This window comes from Pezoporus occidentalis, unplaced genomic scaffold, assembly GCF_034315485.1.
Source record: "Pezoporus occidentalis ecotype Australia unplaced genomic scaffold, CSIRO_AGI_Poc_V1 ctg39, whole genome shotgun sequence".
Taxonomy (NCBI): Eukaryota; Metazoa; Chordata; class Aves; order Psittaciformes; family Psittacidae; genus Pezoporus; species Pezoporus occidentalis.
The window spans coordinates 9,300,531-9,318,226 of record NW_026915713.1 but is presented as its reverse complement, the minus strand read 5'-3'; the positions used below and the strand labels follow the sequence as shown (position 1 = coordinate 9,318,226).

Sequence of the window (17,696 nt, the reverse complement as noted above, 5' to 3'; positions counted from 1 at the left end):
CCACATTTATCACAGTGTTATGCATGTACTCTCTGATATGAAAAGAAGTTTGTTGTGGATGCATCACTGTAGATTGTGATGAATGCACAAGATAACCTGATTCTGTTCTATTTTGGAGACCTTTAATACTTTGCTTTTGCTTTACACACAATATTTACCATGTATGCAAACCAAATTTTACAGCTGGATTCCAGCTCTCCATGTTTATTAATTACATTAAAACATATCTATCCTGTAAGCCCATGAAAACTACCTGGCTGTTCAGGAGATTTAATCCAAATCAAGTGCACCAAGTTTTTTTGTCCAGCCCTGTGTAGAGCACATGAGACGACGTATTACTGTCAAAATGCCAATCAAAACAGAGCAATAAACCAAGACTGAGAGGTAGGTCATGATTTGTAAGAAGTACAAGAGCACTTGAATAATCTCTGCAATTTGTAATTGTGGTCACAATGAACGATACCTTTATAAGATTAATTAAAGAAAAAGAGAATCTAATTACAGTTACCGGAATGGCTCTTTTTTCCACCAGTCAAGAACAATGTTATCAAGAACTTCTGGAGGCAGTGGGTCTTTATCCATCAGATTTGCTTTGATTGCCTCTTCCTCAGGAGTTAACGTCACTTCCTTTATATAAAGAAAATCCACAAAATAAAAACAAAAAGCACCAAAACCAGAAAGAAATCAAGATCTACCTGACGTTTGTGGTTTGGTTTTGGTGTTTGGTTGGTTTGGTTTTTTTTTTGGCTAAGGTACTGTTTGAATTTGATTTAAAACAGCAGAAACAAACTCATTTGCCACATTTCACTGCATTATAAATTTTGAGATATTTTCAAATGCTTGAGGTTGTATTTAATTATACATATGCTCAATAGCATAGAACTGAAATGATTGTACTTTCTCCTAATTGCCTACAAGAAGTTTTCCACTGAGTTATACGTGTTCTCATGCTGGAAAACTAACTGCACTACATCAAAATGTTTTTTTTCCACTTTTTTAAAAAGCAACTTTTATCTTTTGATACAATCAGAAGATTTAAAGAAAGATATGCAAGGTTACTGGGGATAAGCATATGGCCGGAAGTCAGATAAATAGCATTGTCCTACAGAACAGTGGTAGTATTAATGACTAGTCAAATACAGAGCATTCAAATACCAAATCTAGTTGTTAAATTCTTGTGAAAACCTGTTTTTTCAGAATATTTAACTGTGAGATTCATATGGCTCAGGATGAACTTTTCATAGAATGGCTTCCTGACACAAACTGCAGTAAGAAAGAATGAAAAAGGATTGGTGATTCTGGATTAGTTTACATCTGTCACAGTAAGTCTACTGGATAAAAGACAGTATTAGAAGTGAGAGAATATCACTGTTCCTGACCTGTTGTGTAATTTTTTCATGGTAACATTCATAGAAGAAAATACTGTTATCTAGCTAGTTGATTTTTTCCCCCAATAAAACAGAATGGCAAAGTTTGTAAGGGAAAATGTATCTGGTACCCTTTAAAGAGTTCAGTACTTTTTCTGCCATATGTTATAAAGGTCTCATTTGTAAAAAATCATCTAGGTTTGTTTAAGAAGATGAGATATACACTACCAAAAGATTGTGTTGTTTAAATGTCAGTTGTGATCACACATGTACCTAAGTTGCATCCAAAGTCACTTGGAAAGAAAACTTGATATGAAGCTAGGTATTCTCCTGTACATCTCAGCAAATGGATTTGTCCCGACATTCTTTTGAGCATTTATTATGAAGTTCTGCTGTCCTTTCCCTAAGTAGTACTCATATTAGCCCAAATTGCTCAAGAATTTGTTAGCATAACCTGTCAGAAAATAAAGGAATAACCCTTTTTAACAAAAAGATCCAAATGATCAAAAGATCCAAGAACCCTCAAAGTGACTGTAGGGAACTGCTTGATGCAAGGACATGTCTGAGTAAGAATTCCTGCGCTTGACATCTATTCTGATAATGTAGCCAAAAGAACTTGAGAATATGCTGGAAGCCATGGTCTAATGTAGCATGTATATGAGTAGTATTTTGTCTAGTGCCTGACACAGCATACATACTAAAAAATGTTAGTGGTCATAACAGATACCTAAGCAGGCAAAGTGTTAGCCAGATCTGTAACACAGAGACATCTTGAAGGAAATGTGTGAAGTGAGAGAAAACAGTAAAAGCCGTATGTACCACTGACACTTATCACAAGAACAGATGAGCTCTTGAAACGGCATTTGTAGCTAGCTGATAGAAGACAAGACACACAAGATGCATATTCCTGGTACAGGAAAGAGAACACCCCACACAGCAGTGGTTCAAAGAGCAAGGTTGCACCCCAGACCTGTCAGTGTTGTGAAGGTTTGGTTGACACATACTAAAACAACCAGCATGATATCTTCTTGCTAAACTTCCCAGACTGCATGGTATGTTTTCTGTGCCTTTAGTACTTCTGCTTTGAATATTATAGCTGACCTTTACCTTAAGCTTTGATAGATATGCTTCTAGTGCCTTGTGCCAAAATGAAAGAGAATGATACACATGAAATTAAATGACATTTTGGAGAAGTAATGGGTAGGTGAAAAACTGGATAGTTGGACAGTAGTAGTAGTTGTACTCAGAGAAATGCTTAGGGAGTCCACAGCCTTGGAAATGATCCACTAGAGTTCTGTGCGTAGACCAGTGAATGGGTTTCTAAATTCAAATTGCATCATCTGTGCTTTGGTAGTGCCATCAGATAAAAGCACTTTACAAGAATTTTGAGAAAAAGATACTAGTGTAGAAGAATATTTACCAGCAGATAAAAAGATGAGGAAAAAAATACTAACAGAAATGCCTTTATGTAAGACACGTATTGATGCCCAAAAAAATAAAGCTCAGTGAGAGCCAGCCATAATCATCACTGCCAGGAACACTTGCCGTATTTTTGGCAAAAGAATCTCCTCTTAGATTTAACTGATGAAAAGCTGAATTTTTGTGCTGACATCCATGATTTTGCTCCATACTCCGTCTGTATTGAAGCATTTGCTTCCAGTATTACCTGCTCTTGCATTATTTCAGGAGGAATACTATCTTCCAGCTCTCAGGGACCTCCCCTGCTTTTCAAGACAATAGAGAGTGGCCTCGAATGCACCTTTGGCATCTTCCTCAGCACCTGTGAATGCATCCCATTGGCTTGTGTATGTCCAAATTACATAAACAATCCCAAATTTGATCCTATTCATGTTCCTTTAAGTTAGTAGTCATGAAAGACATTCTACATGGCAGGTATTAGGAGAAAAAAAGGGGGAAAAAAAGTCTCTTAGAATGTGGTGCAGAAACTTCTTTCTTCCTGAAGCTTTGCAAGTTGGATAAACCCTTACTTGTATTGTTGAGGAGGTAGATTTTCAATTGATAGATTTATATGCTGTGTACCTGTGCTGAGACTTCTCCAAACAATAACGGCTTTTATCACATCCATTGCTATATAAAGATGAATTAATTTGCATTGAAACCTTCTTTGGTTTTCCCAATAAATCACTGTCTAATACAAGAAATCACTCTCTCCTGATAAACATTTACGTAAATGTTTATTGTTCAAGGAAATTACACCCTGTAAGAGACTGGGTTTAGAATGTATGTTTAGAACTATTTTGAACGAGTATTCAACCTAATTTTCTGAAAACTATCATTAGTTACTTAATCAGTATCATGAATATCCAGGTATTTGGAAGAGTTTTTTCAACTACATGACATATTTTATGCTACCTAAGAGCTTTCTCTGGTTTGAAACTTTACGGTCAATATGCAAAGACAACACTACAGTCCAGATTACAGAACCTACTGTATTAAAAATTACTATCTCACCCTGTTACAAACACTGAAATATTTACCTTCACATTATCATTCTGACCTTCGTTTTATTTTTTTTATCTCTCTTTTTCTTCTTTTGCCCCATTTAGCACCCATCTGTACTATTTAGGAAAATCCCTATACATAAGTCTTGAAAATATTTTGAAGAATGTTTGTGGCATTCAAAAGAAAACATTGTCAAGAACTAGTATTTCAAAATTTTATCAAGTAAATAATTTAACATAAGTGATTTTTAATCAAACAAGAATTTTATAGGAAATTCCAATTGTAGCCTGAAAATGGATATTTTGTGTATGGACATAAAAAGATCAGATCGTTACCTGTTTGCTTTTTTTAGTTTTTTCGGTTTTAGTCATGGCCTGAGAAAAGTCTTCCAGTTCCTGTGATAGCATTAGTATTTTATTGTCATCTTCTTCAGGTTCTTCATCAAAATGGGGTCCAACTTTCACTTTAGTTTTGGGTAGGATCAATTCCCGTAGATATGCTTCAAACTGAATATGGAAAATGCCCAATTTGTCTGCTACCTGTCGTGCACAAATAGTTTTACCTGCTCCATGAGCCCCAGTTAAGCACACTCGTAATGGAGGAGCCTATAGGAAAAAATTGAAATATATTCTAACGATTTGGAGTGCACCCCCCACTGTTTTTCAATTTCAAAATATCATAAAAATTACATCAAATCCTGTCATACAATTTTGCATTTTATTTGTTCCAGGCTTTTTATTGATGTTCCAAACAGATTACCTGCTCACTGGAAATACTGAACAAATACACTATGGCAGTCGATGCCAGTAGGTAAAAATGTAGTTTCATTAGACAATTCTGGTGAATTTTCCCTTCTTTAGCTTTCTTCCTCTTACAAAGCCCCAGCTCCCCCCCCCAAAAAAAAACCTTAAAGATAGTAAAAAAACCCCATACCCCCAGTATGTGTGATTTTTTTAATCACATTTTAGGATTATTGTAAGCCTTTATAATCTTTCTCTCTTTTCTGCTTTATTTGCATCATTATTCAATGTGTGAATTTATGCGTACACTAAAAAGTCACTAAGGAAGTTGTATTTGTTTCAAGGACTTGCCTGATATTTTATTATTACCTAGAAAAAAAACCTCAACAATAATAAACCGTTCTAAATGAAAATGCAAAATAGTGATTTTAATGTTATTTACTTCAAGCAATTTTGAAAATTCTCACTTGTATTGGTTCATTGTGAGCCACATATTCCTCAGGGTTCTTCAAGAACTTATCTCTGCACTCTGGAGTTGAAAAGTAATACATCTTTTCTTGATATTTAGCTGCCTGATCATAGAGTCCTGGGTAAAGCACAAAGTTCTCTTTCAGACTGACTGGACAGAAGTGTTTTGTGTCTCCCATGTGCCTTTTCTTTTCCTTAATGTGTTCTTCATCCTGAAAATATTATGAAATTAAAAAAAAAAACAACTGTTTGAATTCAGTAGTTCACTTAGATTTTAGGTAGACCAGATTAAGCAATGTCAAATACAGCAGCTGAGCATTGAATGAGAATGATGTTCTCAAGGGAGTTTGTAAGTCTATGAATATAAGTAAATGAAAATACACACTATTTAGATTCAGAATCAGAATACAAAACTGCCCAACCCAGTGAGAAAAGAATGACCTTTTTAAGTTTGAAATTATAACATCATAGGTAGCTGTTAAAGACCAAAATTAGGCTAGAACTACCTGTGATAAAATCTTTTCCTGCTATGTTCTTGAAACTCATTTTCTGTTGCTGCTACACATGCATAAGTAGACCTCCTTAGAAAAGGCAAAGAGCTGGTATTGTGAAGACAGATGACTTGTCCAATAAAAATAACTTCTAAAAAATCTACTCAATACTGCTCCAGTACAATATATGGATATGCTGTACTGTTAAATTCGGGGATGGGACTTTTCCAGTATGGGATAAGAATGAACTAGAACTTTAATGTCATTAAAGTGGGTGTTGAAAAATTATCAATAGCTGAGATAAAACAGAGGATTGCGCATTAGGACTCTGCTTCTTCTGATGCTTACGTGATGTCTCACAGAATTATTGTTAGTTGTCAGAAATCAAAGTTCACATTTGTTTCTCTGATACCCCCTCTCGTTGTCACCTGTACATTCATTCTGTCTGTTAGCACAGGTATTTATGATTCTTGCTGGAGTAAAACTCCTATCAGCCAGAACATAGGAATACAAGGAAAGTGTTCTTGAAGCATATGACAGTATTTATTCTGTAGGAAGGCTAAAACTAGTTCATACAAAATCAAGTGCAAAATCTGACTTCTCTGGGATTATGCTGAAACTGGAAATAAATGAGTTAAAATAAAAGTATAAACAGACAAAGCCAGCATCCTTACTTCATTCTCATTTTCCTCTTCTTCAGCTTCTTCATCTTCACTTTCTGCAGCCAGATCTTCTGCTTCCTCATCTAAGTCTTCAGCAGATAATTCCCAACCATGATATTTAAAAGGTTCTGAAAAAGGTTAATTTTAAATTATTTTTTTTCTGTTTCAATATTTTTCATTTGGCTATGGCAGAATATATTCTCTTTGCCCATAAAATAAGCAGATCATGCCAACTGTATATTGCATTTCTCCTACTCAGAGAATAAATTGTTATCTCTGGATGTAGGAATCAATATGTTGCTTCCTCCAAAATGGAAATTCTACTGGTTGGTTTTGGTTGAAGTAAATTGGTATTTTCAACAGGAACTTACAGTACAGAAGTATTATACAAACACACACAGCGCCATTACTGTTTGCAACAGGGTTTTTTTTTTTTAAATTTTGTTCATTGGGGAAAGTCCTCAGTCAGATTTTATTTGATTATAAAGCTAGCACAACAGATGTTTTGGTTAATAAACCACTTGCATTGTAGTAATGATAGAAAAAATGTAATATTATTTAGCAGGTACTCAAAATGATTAGAGATTTGAGAACACAGGTGAAGAAAGGTAACTGGCAAAAAAAAAAAGTATCAATACCACAAAAAATCCAGTCTTGAAACACAGTCTAGGCAGATGGGTAGATTAGATTATTACATACCCTGAAAGTCTCATTGGCTCAAACGAATACTGTACATTAATGAACTTTTGTTGTCTGTTCATTTCTCAAACCAGTATCCTGACATAAACAGACACAAGTAACTGGGAAACTGCATTGTCAGAATGTTTAGGGAGCTATACATACCTATGTGTAGAGTCACATATATATATATTAAATATATATATATTCCCCACTTTTCCTATGTCTTAAAGGCTGGCTGTGTGCTTTTCAGCTTGCCCACATAACACAGCATGTCCTGTTCCCATTACATGTTAGTAATACAGAACTGAGTATAAGCTACACCCAACATATTCATCATACAAGCTCTCCAAAATCCCTCTTGTTAGGTGAAGTGTAAATCACATAAACAGTGTTACTTACTTTCCATAACCAGCACAGTTTGATTAAGCAGACTTTCTGGAGTTTGCTTAGCAATCTCTAAACCAGCAACCTGAATTAGAGATGACTGCTTGATCTCTGACTCCACTGTTTTCCAGTCATTCATGAAAAGGTCAATCTTCTTTCTAACTGTTTCCATTTCTGGCATGTCTAGAAGATCATCCTCTGTAAACTCAGGTAGTATGATTTCTGAAAATCAAATGGTATATACAAGGCAATGCCGCGTTATGTTTTAGGTTTATTATTTTTTTCCTCAACTACGGTGGCTTTTTTTTTTTTAATGCTGCTTCCTTCCCTCCCCCATAATTATGAATTATTATATTACCAGTTTACAAAGATACTTTAAAAATGCCAAATTCATTATGTTGATGCAGTATATACAAGGTCAGATTACTTTTGCATATGGTTATTTAAATCGCCACCCAAATAAATATGACTCCTTCCGCAAAGAAATAGAAGGAATATACATTGATTTAAAAATTAAAATTTAATCATGAACGGTTATTGACAGGGCATCATATGGTCATGCCTCATCTGGAATGTGCCAGTACAGATAGAAATAGAGTAGGTAAACTAACACACAGTGCAAAGAAGCAACTTCATGTTCTGACCTGCTTCAGGTTCAGTTACTGAAGCTGTTGTGGAGTGTTCAGGTTGCATGTTAGGTACCTAACACATATTTCAAATGCAGCATGTTCTCTTTACTTGAATAGAATAATACATACTACTAGGTATGTTTTCTCTTCAGTATAAGATCTCAATATACAGAATTAAACCTTCATTTACTCAAAGGCACACAGGTATATAAGGGCCAACACAGCAAAATAGCAGAGAAAATACAAAATTTAGGAGAGAAAGGAAAAAGAAGGGATGAAACAAAGAAGACCACTTCAGTGTAAATGTCAAGGATATGAAGGATAGTATCAAAGACTGAAGTCCTAAATTGATAAAGGCAAAGCAGTGAGCCAGAACGCTAACTTATGCAATATAAGAGTTCTTACACAAATGACAACTTATGCCTGAAAGACCCTCCTCTTAAGGAAGTCTGCTGCCTCCCTGGGGCCCTGGTTAAAGGCATCACTAGGAAACGTCCAAGCCAAGCCTCAGACTATTTCATATTGATGCTCTTCCATACAGGTGGCAATGAAGCAGCAACGCATAGTCCAAGGGTGACTTCAGGGCCTTGGGATGGTTGGTAAGGGAATTTGGAGCATCCCCTCTCTTTCCTGTTGCAGGCAGCAACATTGGAAGAAACAGATACATGCAGTCTATTAATACATGGCTCTGTGTCTGGTGTCACCGCCACAGTTTTGGGTTTTTTGATAATGGGATGACCTACATGGCACCAGGCTTGCTGACATCAGATGGGATTCATCTTCCTCAAAAAAGTGAAGAAGATCTTTGCTCATGACCTAGAAGGGCTTATTGCAGAGCTTTAAACTAGACTTGAAGGGGGAGTGGAATAATACCAAGCTTGCTTGTGACAAGGTGTGGAATGATGCACCAAGGTTAGAGGGAGGGGGTGCTAGTGAGGGCCCTCAGCCTATTGCTCTGAGATGTGCTGGCTACACTGGAGTACATTTGAAGTCTTACAGAGATGGGCCAGCAGCTCCTGAGGTAATAGGAGCCAATAGGGAAACACTTGTGAAATACCTCAAAGGAATTAAGGGGTGTTCCTCTAAGAAGGTGACAAGGCTGACATCTATCAATAGCTATAAGCTGTTTAGAAGGGACAGGAGAGGAAGGAGGGGTAGACCATATAAAAAAATAGATAGAATGTGAAGAGCTGTGACAGGGCAAAGTGCAATGGTTTTAAACTAAAAAAGGGCAGATTTAGACTAGATATAAGGAAGACATTTTTTACAGTGAGGGTGGTGAAACACTGCAACAGTTTGCCCAGAAAGGTGGTAGATGCCTCATCTCTGGAAACACGCAAAGTAAGAATGGACAGAGCTCTGAACTAGATGACCTTTAAAGGTCCCTTCCAACCCAAACTATTCTATGAGTCTATGACAGGTAGACAAATATTATGATCCACATTTTAAAAGTGATCTGTGATGGGAATGTCTCAATTCCTGGATAACTGATGTTTCACCTTTGCAGAGATGCTGACAAACTTTTGCCAGTAATATGAAACAGAAACTGTCGATGTTAAACAGCTTGAAATCTAGATCTATTTATTCAGAGAACTGGGGTACTTCCATTTCACAACCAAGTCTGCAAAATAATTGAAAAAGGGAATTAATTTCTTCTGACTTTCAAGCCTCATTTGTGTGATTTAACCACTAAACCAGGCCTCATAAGAGTTATGAACACACCTTTCCAATTGTGCATTGTTATAAATGTACAGAAATTAATGAAGAAGTGATCTGTTACGTATTCAGAGACAACTTGGTTATACATGTGTAATAAAAAAGTTTACACCACATAATGGCATAAATTATGCACTATATCTGCCTTAAAATTATACTGCTATTCCCATTCCCTGCACGCATGTAATGTTCAATCCTGATTTTCTTATTTTTCTCATCAGTTTTCTGTTGTGTTCTGTTTAATTATTGTGTATCAGTGCTGTCAGACAGAAAAGCAGTTGAGAGCAGTAATTTAAATAGTCTGATATTACTGTAAGTTTGCAGGACTCACAGTGTATGCTGTGTTTGTCTCTTACCAGAAAGAAGGCTGCAAGAAAGAGCTTGAACAGCGGATGGAGTGATTTTCTACTTTGCTGTAATTTCCCTCTCCTCTTGTTTCTGTCTTGTTTTGAATTTGAAAGAGCAGGAACAGATTTTGACACAAGCAACAACAGGTTCAGTCTAATCCAATGAACTTTTGCTGATTTTTACAAAAAAGGACCATTAGTACTCGTTTTCCTTATATAATTTCCTACACCAAAAAAGGAGAACCTTACATAATGCCTTGTGTGTTAAAAGCTTTGACCATTTTCTTAAAAACATTAAAAAACCCAGTGGTAAATGGCTACTCCCTGGCATTAAGCAGCTAATGCTCACTATGTGAAATTGCAGCACTGAAACATTCATTTTGAGTTTGCCCCAACCTGAAAAACCTAAACAAGTTTTCTGGCTCATGAAGTTAGATTGCTATGTTACAATTTACTTCTTTAAGAAAACTATTATTTCCTCTCAGAGCTGAATGGCTCTCAATCTTCTCGTCTATTGTTGAAGAAATACACAAATGCCACATTTAAATTCCCAAAACAGAGCCAGATCAAAAAATGCTAGTAGCAAGTACAACGTAGCTGGATTTCAGTGATGAGGTACCAGTCAGATTTGGCAGGTCTGGTCATAATGGTCAGAGTATAGATTTGCCTAACTTTTGTCTAACATGCTACCAACTAAAGCATTGCCTGGAAGCATCAATAGCAGCTTGGCTATGTGAGCATCTGCAGGACAAGGAACACATCTAGGAAGTTTTTATGACTTGGATGGCTTTTACATCAAATGTCAGTGACACTACTGTCTTCTAGAAGAAAGCAAGCCCCTGCCCTGCCTCCAGTGAGTTAATTGCCAAAGACCTAGACTTCTTTTGCCCTTGGCCAAATTTAGAAATGTACAGGGTTTCAATTATGTGCCCTCCTCTTAACATTCCTTCACGGCTCACTAAGGCTGGCCCTTTGCTAGTTTGCTACTTGTTGTGCCTATTTCTACAACTCTTAATTCCACATATGAAGCCAGACACTTCAAAGTTAGCATAGCAGTTTTGAGCACTGAAATGTCTACATCTCCTTTTGAGTCTGGGTCTTAATGTGTAGCCCTCTAGAAATACAGGAAATTTCTAGATATTTAAGTGTACTTAAGAATTTGACTCTTCCACTTAAGAGGATGAAACTTTTATTCTCTAAATACCCCCATTTACCTCTACTATGTATGTGATAAACTTGAGATTTGAAATAAACCAGGCCTTCTATGGCAACTGATACACTGGCTTAGGTACCTGAAGATGCCCCTGGGCATGGCTGTCACTGCTCAGGTCCCTGGGGCTCCCCCCACCCACCCACACCGCAAGACCCCATGTCAGCCCCCAGGGCCGTCAGCTCCTGCCCCAGCAATGCTGCATCAGGGCTGGTCTCCAGCACCCCACAGCCCTGCCTGGCCACAGGCTCTGCTGAGCTGCGCCCACTCATGGGCTGCCATCCCAGCCTGGCCTCAGCACACCCTTGTCTCAGGTGCCCAGTGCCCAGTACACAGCTATTAGACTCACAACTTGGTGGCTAACCTTCTTTCTATTTGAAAGATTATTAGTCAAAACATAAACCAGAAGTGCAAAACTGCAAAACTGCATATCATTAAGCAGAAACACTTTGAAAATTTCAAGTAGTCTGATCTTAAATGATAAATTATTTTTTCTTGAAAATTTTTATTAATATTTGCATTTTACTAAATTACACATTCATTCTCTATATATCATATTAGTTTTCCCATGCAATGAAAGTTCTGTCTCTTGCCATAATTCTAAATAGGAACATGAAAATACCTTCCTTTTTATGTCCATTAAAAAATGTTGTGCAAATGGTACAATTAAGTATGTTATATTCAGTAGTGATGTATTCCAAATGAGACAGAGAGGTAGCCAGGTAAAACCTGCTTAATTTTGGGCAGTTCTAATGTGTTATGAAATGATGGTTATATTAGGAACACAGATTTTAAGAAAATAAGCAAAGGATACATTAATAACCAGGTTATGTGAGCTGCTTTTATTTTTTGGCACGTGCTATCCCTGGCACATTCACACTGTAGAAATCACATGTGCTGCCTTGTGAACCACAGCCCTGTTCAAAACAATAATGTATGCGAGATGGTAACACGTGCTGTCTGCATCTAGCCAGGTCGTCTTTTATAATCCTGCCCTTTAAAAACTCTCAGTTCTGAGTAGGTCACGGAGCTTTGGAAACACACAGGGAGAATGATGGGTTTAAATGAATATTTGACATTGTCTGAGGCAGAATATTGAACATGGTAATGAATCCATTCAATAGAGTGCTTCCCATATGAACCTAATCTCAGGCACGCAATTCATGTTACAACACTCCTGACAGCCCATACTTAGTAAATGGTGGACTCGCACATGTTCCAACCCGGATCCTCTAGACACAAAATTACAACATAGTTACCTTTCTTGTTTAAGGAAACGTACCCAGCAGCGTTATTGCATACTTACAATCATTACTGCATTATTGCATACTTATGGAGCTTTTAAATAGATTATACAGGCCTAAGGGAACTGGAGAAACTTTCCCCTGAAAAGAGGGTGAAGTACAAAAGAGAAAAGGATTACATTCTTAGGGAAAAGGAACAACCCCCAAAATGGACAACTCAAATTTTATTTGGTTTTGATTTAGGTATTGAATCTTATTAAGACAAAAATGTTGCTTTTCTGGCATATGGTTTGTTTCAAACTGGGTCTCGGGGGCTAAAGATACTGAAAATACTTTTAAGTAAGTAAGTAAGGCAGCTGTACCTTTGCCACTAGATACAAGTTATAATAATTCTCCTTGCAGAGGTGATTTATGGTGAGATGATACTTTCAAAGAAGTAAGAAGCATAGTCAAGAAAAATACTTGAAAAGACAGTAATGATTTAAAAATAAAAGGATCTGAAAATGCAAACACGATTCCTTCAGAGGCACTGGTGCTTGATCTAACAGTGTTGTTTGCAATTTCTTTTCCTTATCACAGAGGTGATAGAAAACAATTCTCTCCAGCCCCCAATCTGGAGTTTTCACAGAGAATGCCTACATTGCAGTCTCTCATATTATTTTGCTCTGTGTCTTCTTTGCCATTACCGAGCATAGTTACCATAGAGACAAAAAATCCTCAAAGGCTTTCTGCCCCCACATTCTCCAAGTGAGTTTCTGGGGAATGAAAGGCTTTAATATCTTTTTTTTGAGTGTTCTGCTAGTATTAGATATGACTTGTTCTGCCCTCAGTCCATACTCAGCAACAAAAAAGATGAAAAAATCCTTCTTTACTCCCCTCTCAAACCCTGCCAAAGCTGAGAAAGACAAGAAGCCAGCATGTCTTCTTCATTAGAGCTTAGCTATCAAAATAAACAGAAAGGCAAAAGGTAGCATAACAGTGACACTTCCATTCCTTGGAACTGATATGTATTTCATTATGAATGTATTTTCATTTGTCTTTTTGAAACAGGCCATGTAGCTTGTTTATACAGGCTTTTCATTACATTTTTTTAAATGCCGCCAAATAATTTTTAGCTTATTACAGTGAAATGTACTTAGGAGACAAACTTTTCAGTGTGTGCTGATTTATGGTGTTTGGGGAAATAAAAAAGTTCATTTTACAGATGAAACTGACTCTTTCTAAAGCATAAAAATGTGTATATTTAACAACTTGCAATTTAAAATAAAACTTTTATGTTGGATTTATTTATCTTCTGGACTTTAACATATTCTAAACATTCTAGTAGATAAAAGCTAAACTGCATATTTTAAAAAAGAAAACAGTCTCCATTAAAGATGAGTTGCCTTAAAAATGTTTTCTGAGAGAATGATACTACAGGATTTTGTTTATCTTTTCATTAGCTTTTGGTTTTATGGAGTTCCATGTGCTGCACAATTTTGCCTTACACCAAACAGAAGTACACATGACTTCATGTGAAATCTAGCAAGCTGTTAGCAGGACAATGGATGACTAAGGAAAATACAGGTAAATAATCATTTACATCCAAAGTTAAAATTCATTCAGTCCCATTTTTTCCCAAGATCCCTTGCCACAGTGAATGGACTACTAATTTCTGATTAATGTACATATGATATAAATTTAGAAATGGTCTGTAGGACAGGAGTTTGTAAAAACCACAGGTAGGTGTTGTGAATACTGCAATATGATTATTTCACACACACACACCCCCCCCCCCCATTTTTTCCTGGTATTTTCTTCTTTCTATTTTTTTTTCTACATTTTTTCCTACCTTCTACATAGCCCATTACAATGACTTTTTAAAGTCTTTTGTCCTTCTGATTTCCTTCCCTTATCACTTCATCCTGTAGAGAGTGCTCATGGATTTCTGAAGAGGTTATGTCAACCTGAAATTTCAGCAATTCTCACTTTGTTATTTCCTTAGATCTCTGTAGACATTTATTAATTTGGTATTTAGGCAGTAGATGCAATAGTGGGATTTTGTTGTTTTTTTTCAAAGTGCAAATACCTGGTTCATTATTTTTAACATGAAACAACAACAACATGCACTGCATATTTAATTGCATTTATAAGTGTTTAAATAACTTGAATCTGACTATTCCATGATAAACTTCTTTAAAATAAAAAAGTTAGGGTAAAGGAATGATAATACAGCTGATGGCTCTGATTATAGGGTTTTGTTCTTTTCTTCTGCAAGCTGTACTAAACCAGTATCTCTTAGCCTTTATTTCTCTGAATGAGAGACTAAAAAAAATTTAAGAAGTGAAAGTATTTGGGATCTAATTGAGAAAGTTGTTCATAACCTTTCTGGTTTAAATTTTGAAATTTTGCTGCCTAAAATGCTGTCATCACAGGCATTAGAATGTAATTGTGATATCTGGCTTACAAAGGGGGGCTGAAAATGGTTTTGAAGATCATGCAACTTTGCACAAAAACTGAACAAACTGAAATTAATATCCCTACAGCTTGATTTGAAGTTTGTAGTATGAGCTTGCGATCCCTTGTTTGTAAATTAATAAACTATCCTTGTTCAAACCCTCTCATGAAAAGCCTCCAGTTAGAGGAGGAAAAAAACCACAAACCACAAATCAGGATTGAAACCAATGAAGAAAAACAAAGAAAATATAAGCCTCTGAGGAGGCTGCAGGACTGAGCACACATTAATTGCCTGGTCAATGTTATAATTACAATTGATTCCAAAAAGCATCACTCTTCAAGCCTAAAAAGGAAATGTCCCAACATGTACAGGTTTAATTTTAATTTTTATTTTTCTTTTTCATTTGCCAATTTGTCAAAAAATTCTTTTTTGTTGTTATTTAAAATATTTTACTGAATTTAACACAATGATAAAAATAAAAAAGAAAGAACATATGAGCTCAAGAGATAGGTATTGATTCAACCCTCCACCATCTGTAATATGAGAAAGGGGGTGGGGATATCAATATTAAAGTGTTTAGAGCAAATATTGATATCAAAATCTGTGAAAGACAAGCATGGGAGGTGACAGTGGAAATCATCAGCTCCACCTACACATTACTTCTTGCAAGAACTTCTGCTCAAAGAGCAAGAGTAGCAGGAGAGACATGAGTGAAGATGGGTTTGTACTAACACACACCCTGAGCTACTGAGGTGTAGGCAAATGTGCTCCAGTTGAGTTTGCTGTAAGAAAGGCGTAATCTCTGGCAGAAAAGCAGGACTGACAAAGTACAGAAAATAAAGTCTTAAACCATGACAACTGTTTGCTTTAATGGACAAGATCAATTTCATGGGATATTTTATTGCTGAAACATGTCAAGAAATAAATATGCCAGGTTTTACTTCAGCCAGATTGGAGTGAAATCACAGATCTACCTAAAGTTGTGTAACTCTCCATAATACCTGAAATATATTTTCATGAAGTCATATAGTTGTCTCCCAGCACAAATAAATTCATACACACACAAAGCTGCTGCAAAAATGTTTAAATACACTAGGGAATTCCTGAAAATAATTTAAGCTCAGAATAATTGTGTGAAGGGACATGAAAAAAGATATGTGGCTATAATATTCAGCTAGACACTGCAAGCAAGAGTTACCAAATACCATTGTTTCATGTACCTTCAATAGACATTTTCACCACTGAACTTAGCTTCCTACTCAAAATACATTTGTTAAATTTATCCAGTCTCCTTCACCATTTACTTTTATTCTCATTAAGACAAGTGTAAGTACCTCATTACTGGAACCACTTTTTCCTTTTAAGTACAAATGCTATTATAAATTTGGTTATGTTCAGTCCTGAAGCAATCCCAGCTACTTCAATGTCCCACTGATGTTACATAAATTGCAATTATTGAAATGCACATTTATTTATATAGAATAGAATAGACCCTGCCTTGGCAGGAGGCTTGGAGTAGATGATCTACAGAGGTCCCTCCCAACCCTAACAATTCTGTGATTCCTGTATTATATGACACATGACACATCAAAAGAGTATGATTTGAGCTCTGGAGTATTATTCTGAGTTTTCATTTTATATATCGTAACTGCTATATAAAAGCTCCCAAAACTGTGAACATAGTGTTCATTTATATTTTTGTAAAGATATGTCACATGGGAGAAAAGCTGCAGTCAAATGTGCTGATGGCACATGTGAAATAAAACTGTTGTCAGGCTAAGAGCAGTATGACTAAAGTGTTTTGGTGAGTCAGTATTTGATTATTGAAATCAGTTGTAGGCGTAGGAAAACATGATTTTCTCTGAACAAGGACTTAGCACGTGTTAAGAGCACAACTGTGTATATGGTATTACTTCTCTCATTAATAATTGTTTTGATGTACTCATATCAAAATGAGTTAGATGTTCAAAACCAGGATGAACTTTGTTGTTTGAGACAGAGATAATAGAGTATCTGTGTACAACCCTTTGTATTTAATATTTTAGAACTCATTCACTTTGGAGAAGATTTACGTGTTTTATTAGCAACAATGAAAAATAATAATGATTTTTTTTTTTTTTTAGAAAATTTATATGCAATTTAAAAAAACCTACAAAGCTAGAGTACTTTTTTTTCAGAGAGTAGATTAAATGTTACTCAATTAAAAATTATAAGCATTTATTAAATTCAGTCCATCTTATACCACATTTATGACTTGGGCCTTGTTATATATAGGTAAAATAAACATCAGCCTGGATAATGAAAGGAAGTGTATGTGAGATATACTGGCAATACACAACTTAAGCTTAGCCATGATATTTTTCTATAGAAGCCAGTATGTCATGTTTGAAAGGAAGACAGTAATGGCAGTTTAGGGCCCCACTACTGAGAGGGAAAAAAAAAAAGAGAGAGAAAGAGAGAAAGAAAGAGAGAGAGAGAGAAAAAGAAAGAGAGAAAGAGAGAAAGAGAGAAAGAGAGACAGAGAGAGAGAGAGAGAGAGAGAGAGAGAGAGAGAGAGAGAAAGAAAGAAAGAAGGAAAGAAGGAAGGAAGGAAGGAAGGAAGGAAGGAAGGAAGGAAGGAAAGAAGGAGAGAAAGAAAGAGAGAAAGAAAGAGAGAGGAAAGAGAGAAAGAAGAGAGAAAGGAAGAAAGAAAGAAGAAAGAAGGAAGGAAGGAAGGAAGGAAGGAAGGAAGGAAGGAAGGAAGGAAGGAAGGAAGGAAGGAAGGAAGGAAGGAAGGAAGGAAGGAAGGAAGGAAGGAAGGAAGGAAGGAAGGAAAGAAAGAAAGAAAAAAAGAGAGGGAGGGAGAGAGGAAGGAAAT

At 36.1% G+C, this 17,696-nt stretch overlaps 1 protein-coding gene across 1 annotated transcript in view; it reads right to left on the bottom strand.

Annotated features, from left to right (window-relative positions):
• Positions 1–17,696, bottom strand: part of AK9 (adenylate kinase 9) — a 72,202-nt gene that overhangs the window by 21,003 nt on the left and 33,503 nt on the right. The window contains exons 18-23 of the mRNA XM_062632533.1: positions 7,272–7,478; positions 6,204–6,319; positions 5,617–5,619; positions 5,038–5,250; positions 4,166–4,435; positions 509–627 (exon numbers count right to left, since the gene is read on the bottom strand). Of these exons, the coding sequence (XP_062488517.1) occupies positions 509–627; positions 4,166–4,435; positions 5,038–5,250; positions 5,617–5,619; positions 6,204–6,319; positions 7,272–7,478 (928 nt within the window). The remainder of the gene's footprint in view (positions 1–508; positions 628–4,165; positions 4,436–5,037; positions 5,251–5,616; positions 5,620–6,203; positions 6,320–7,271; positions 7,479–17,696) is intronic.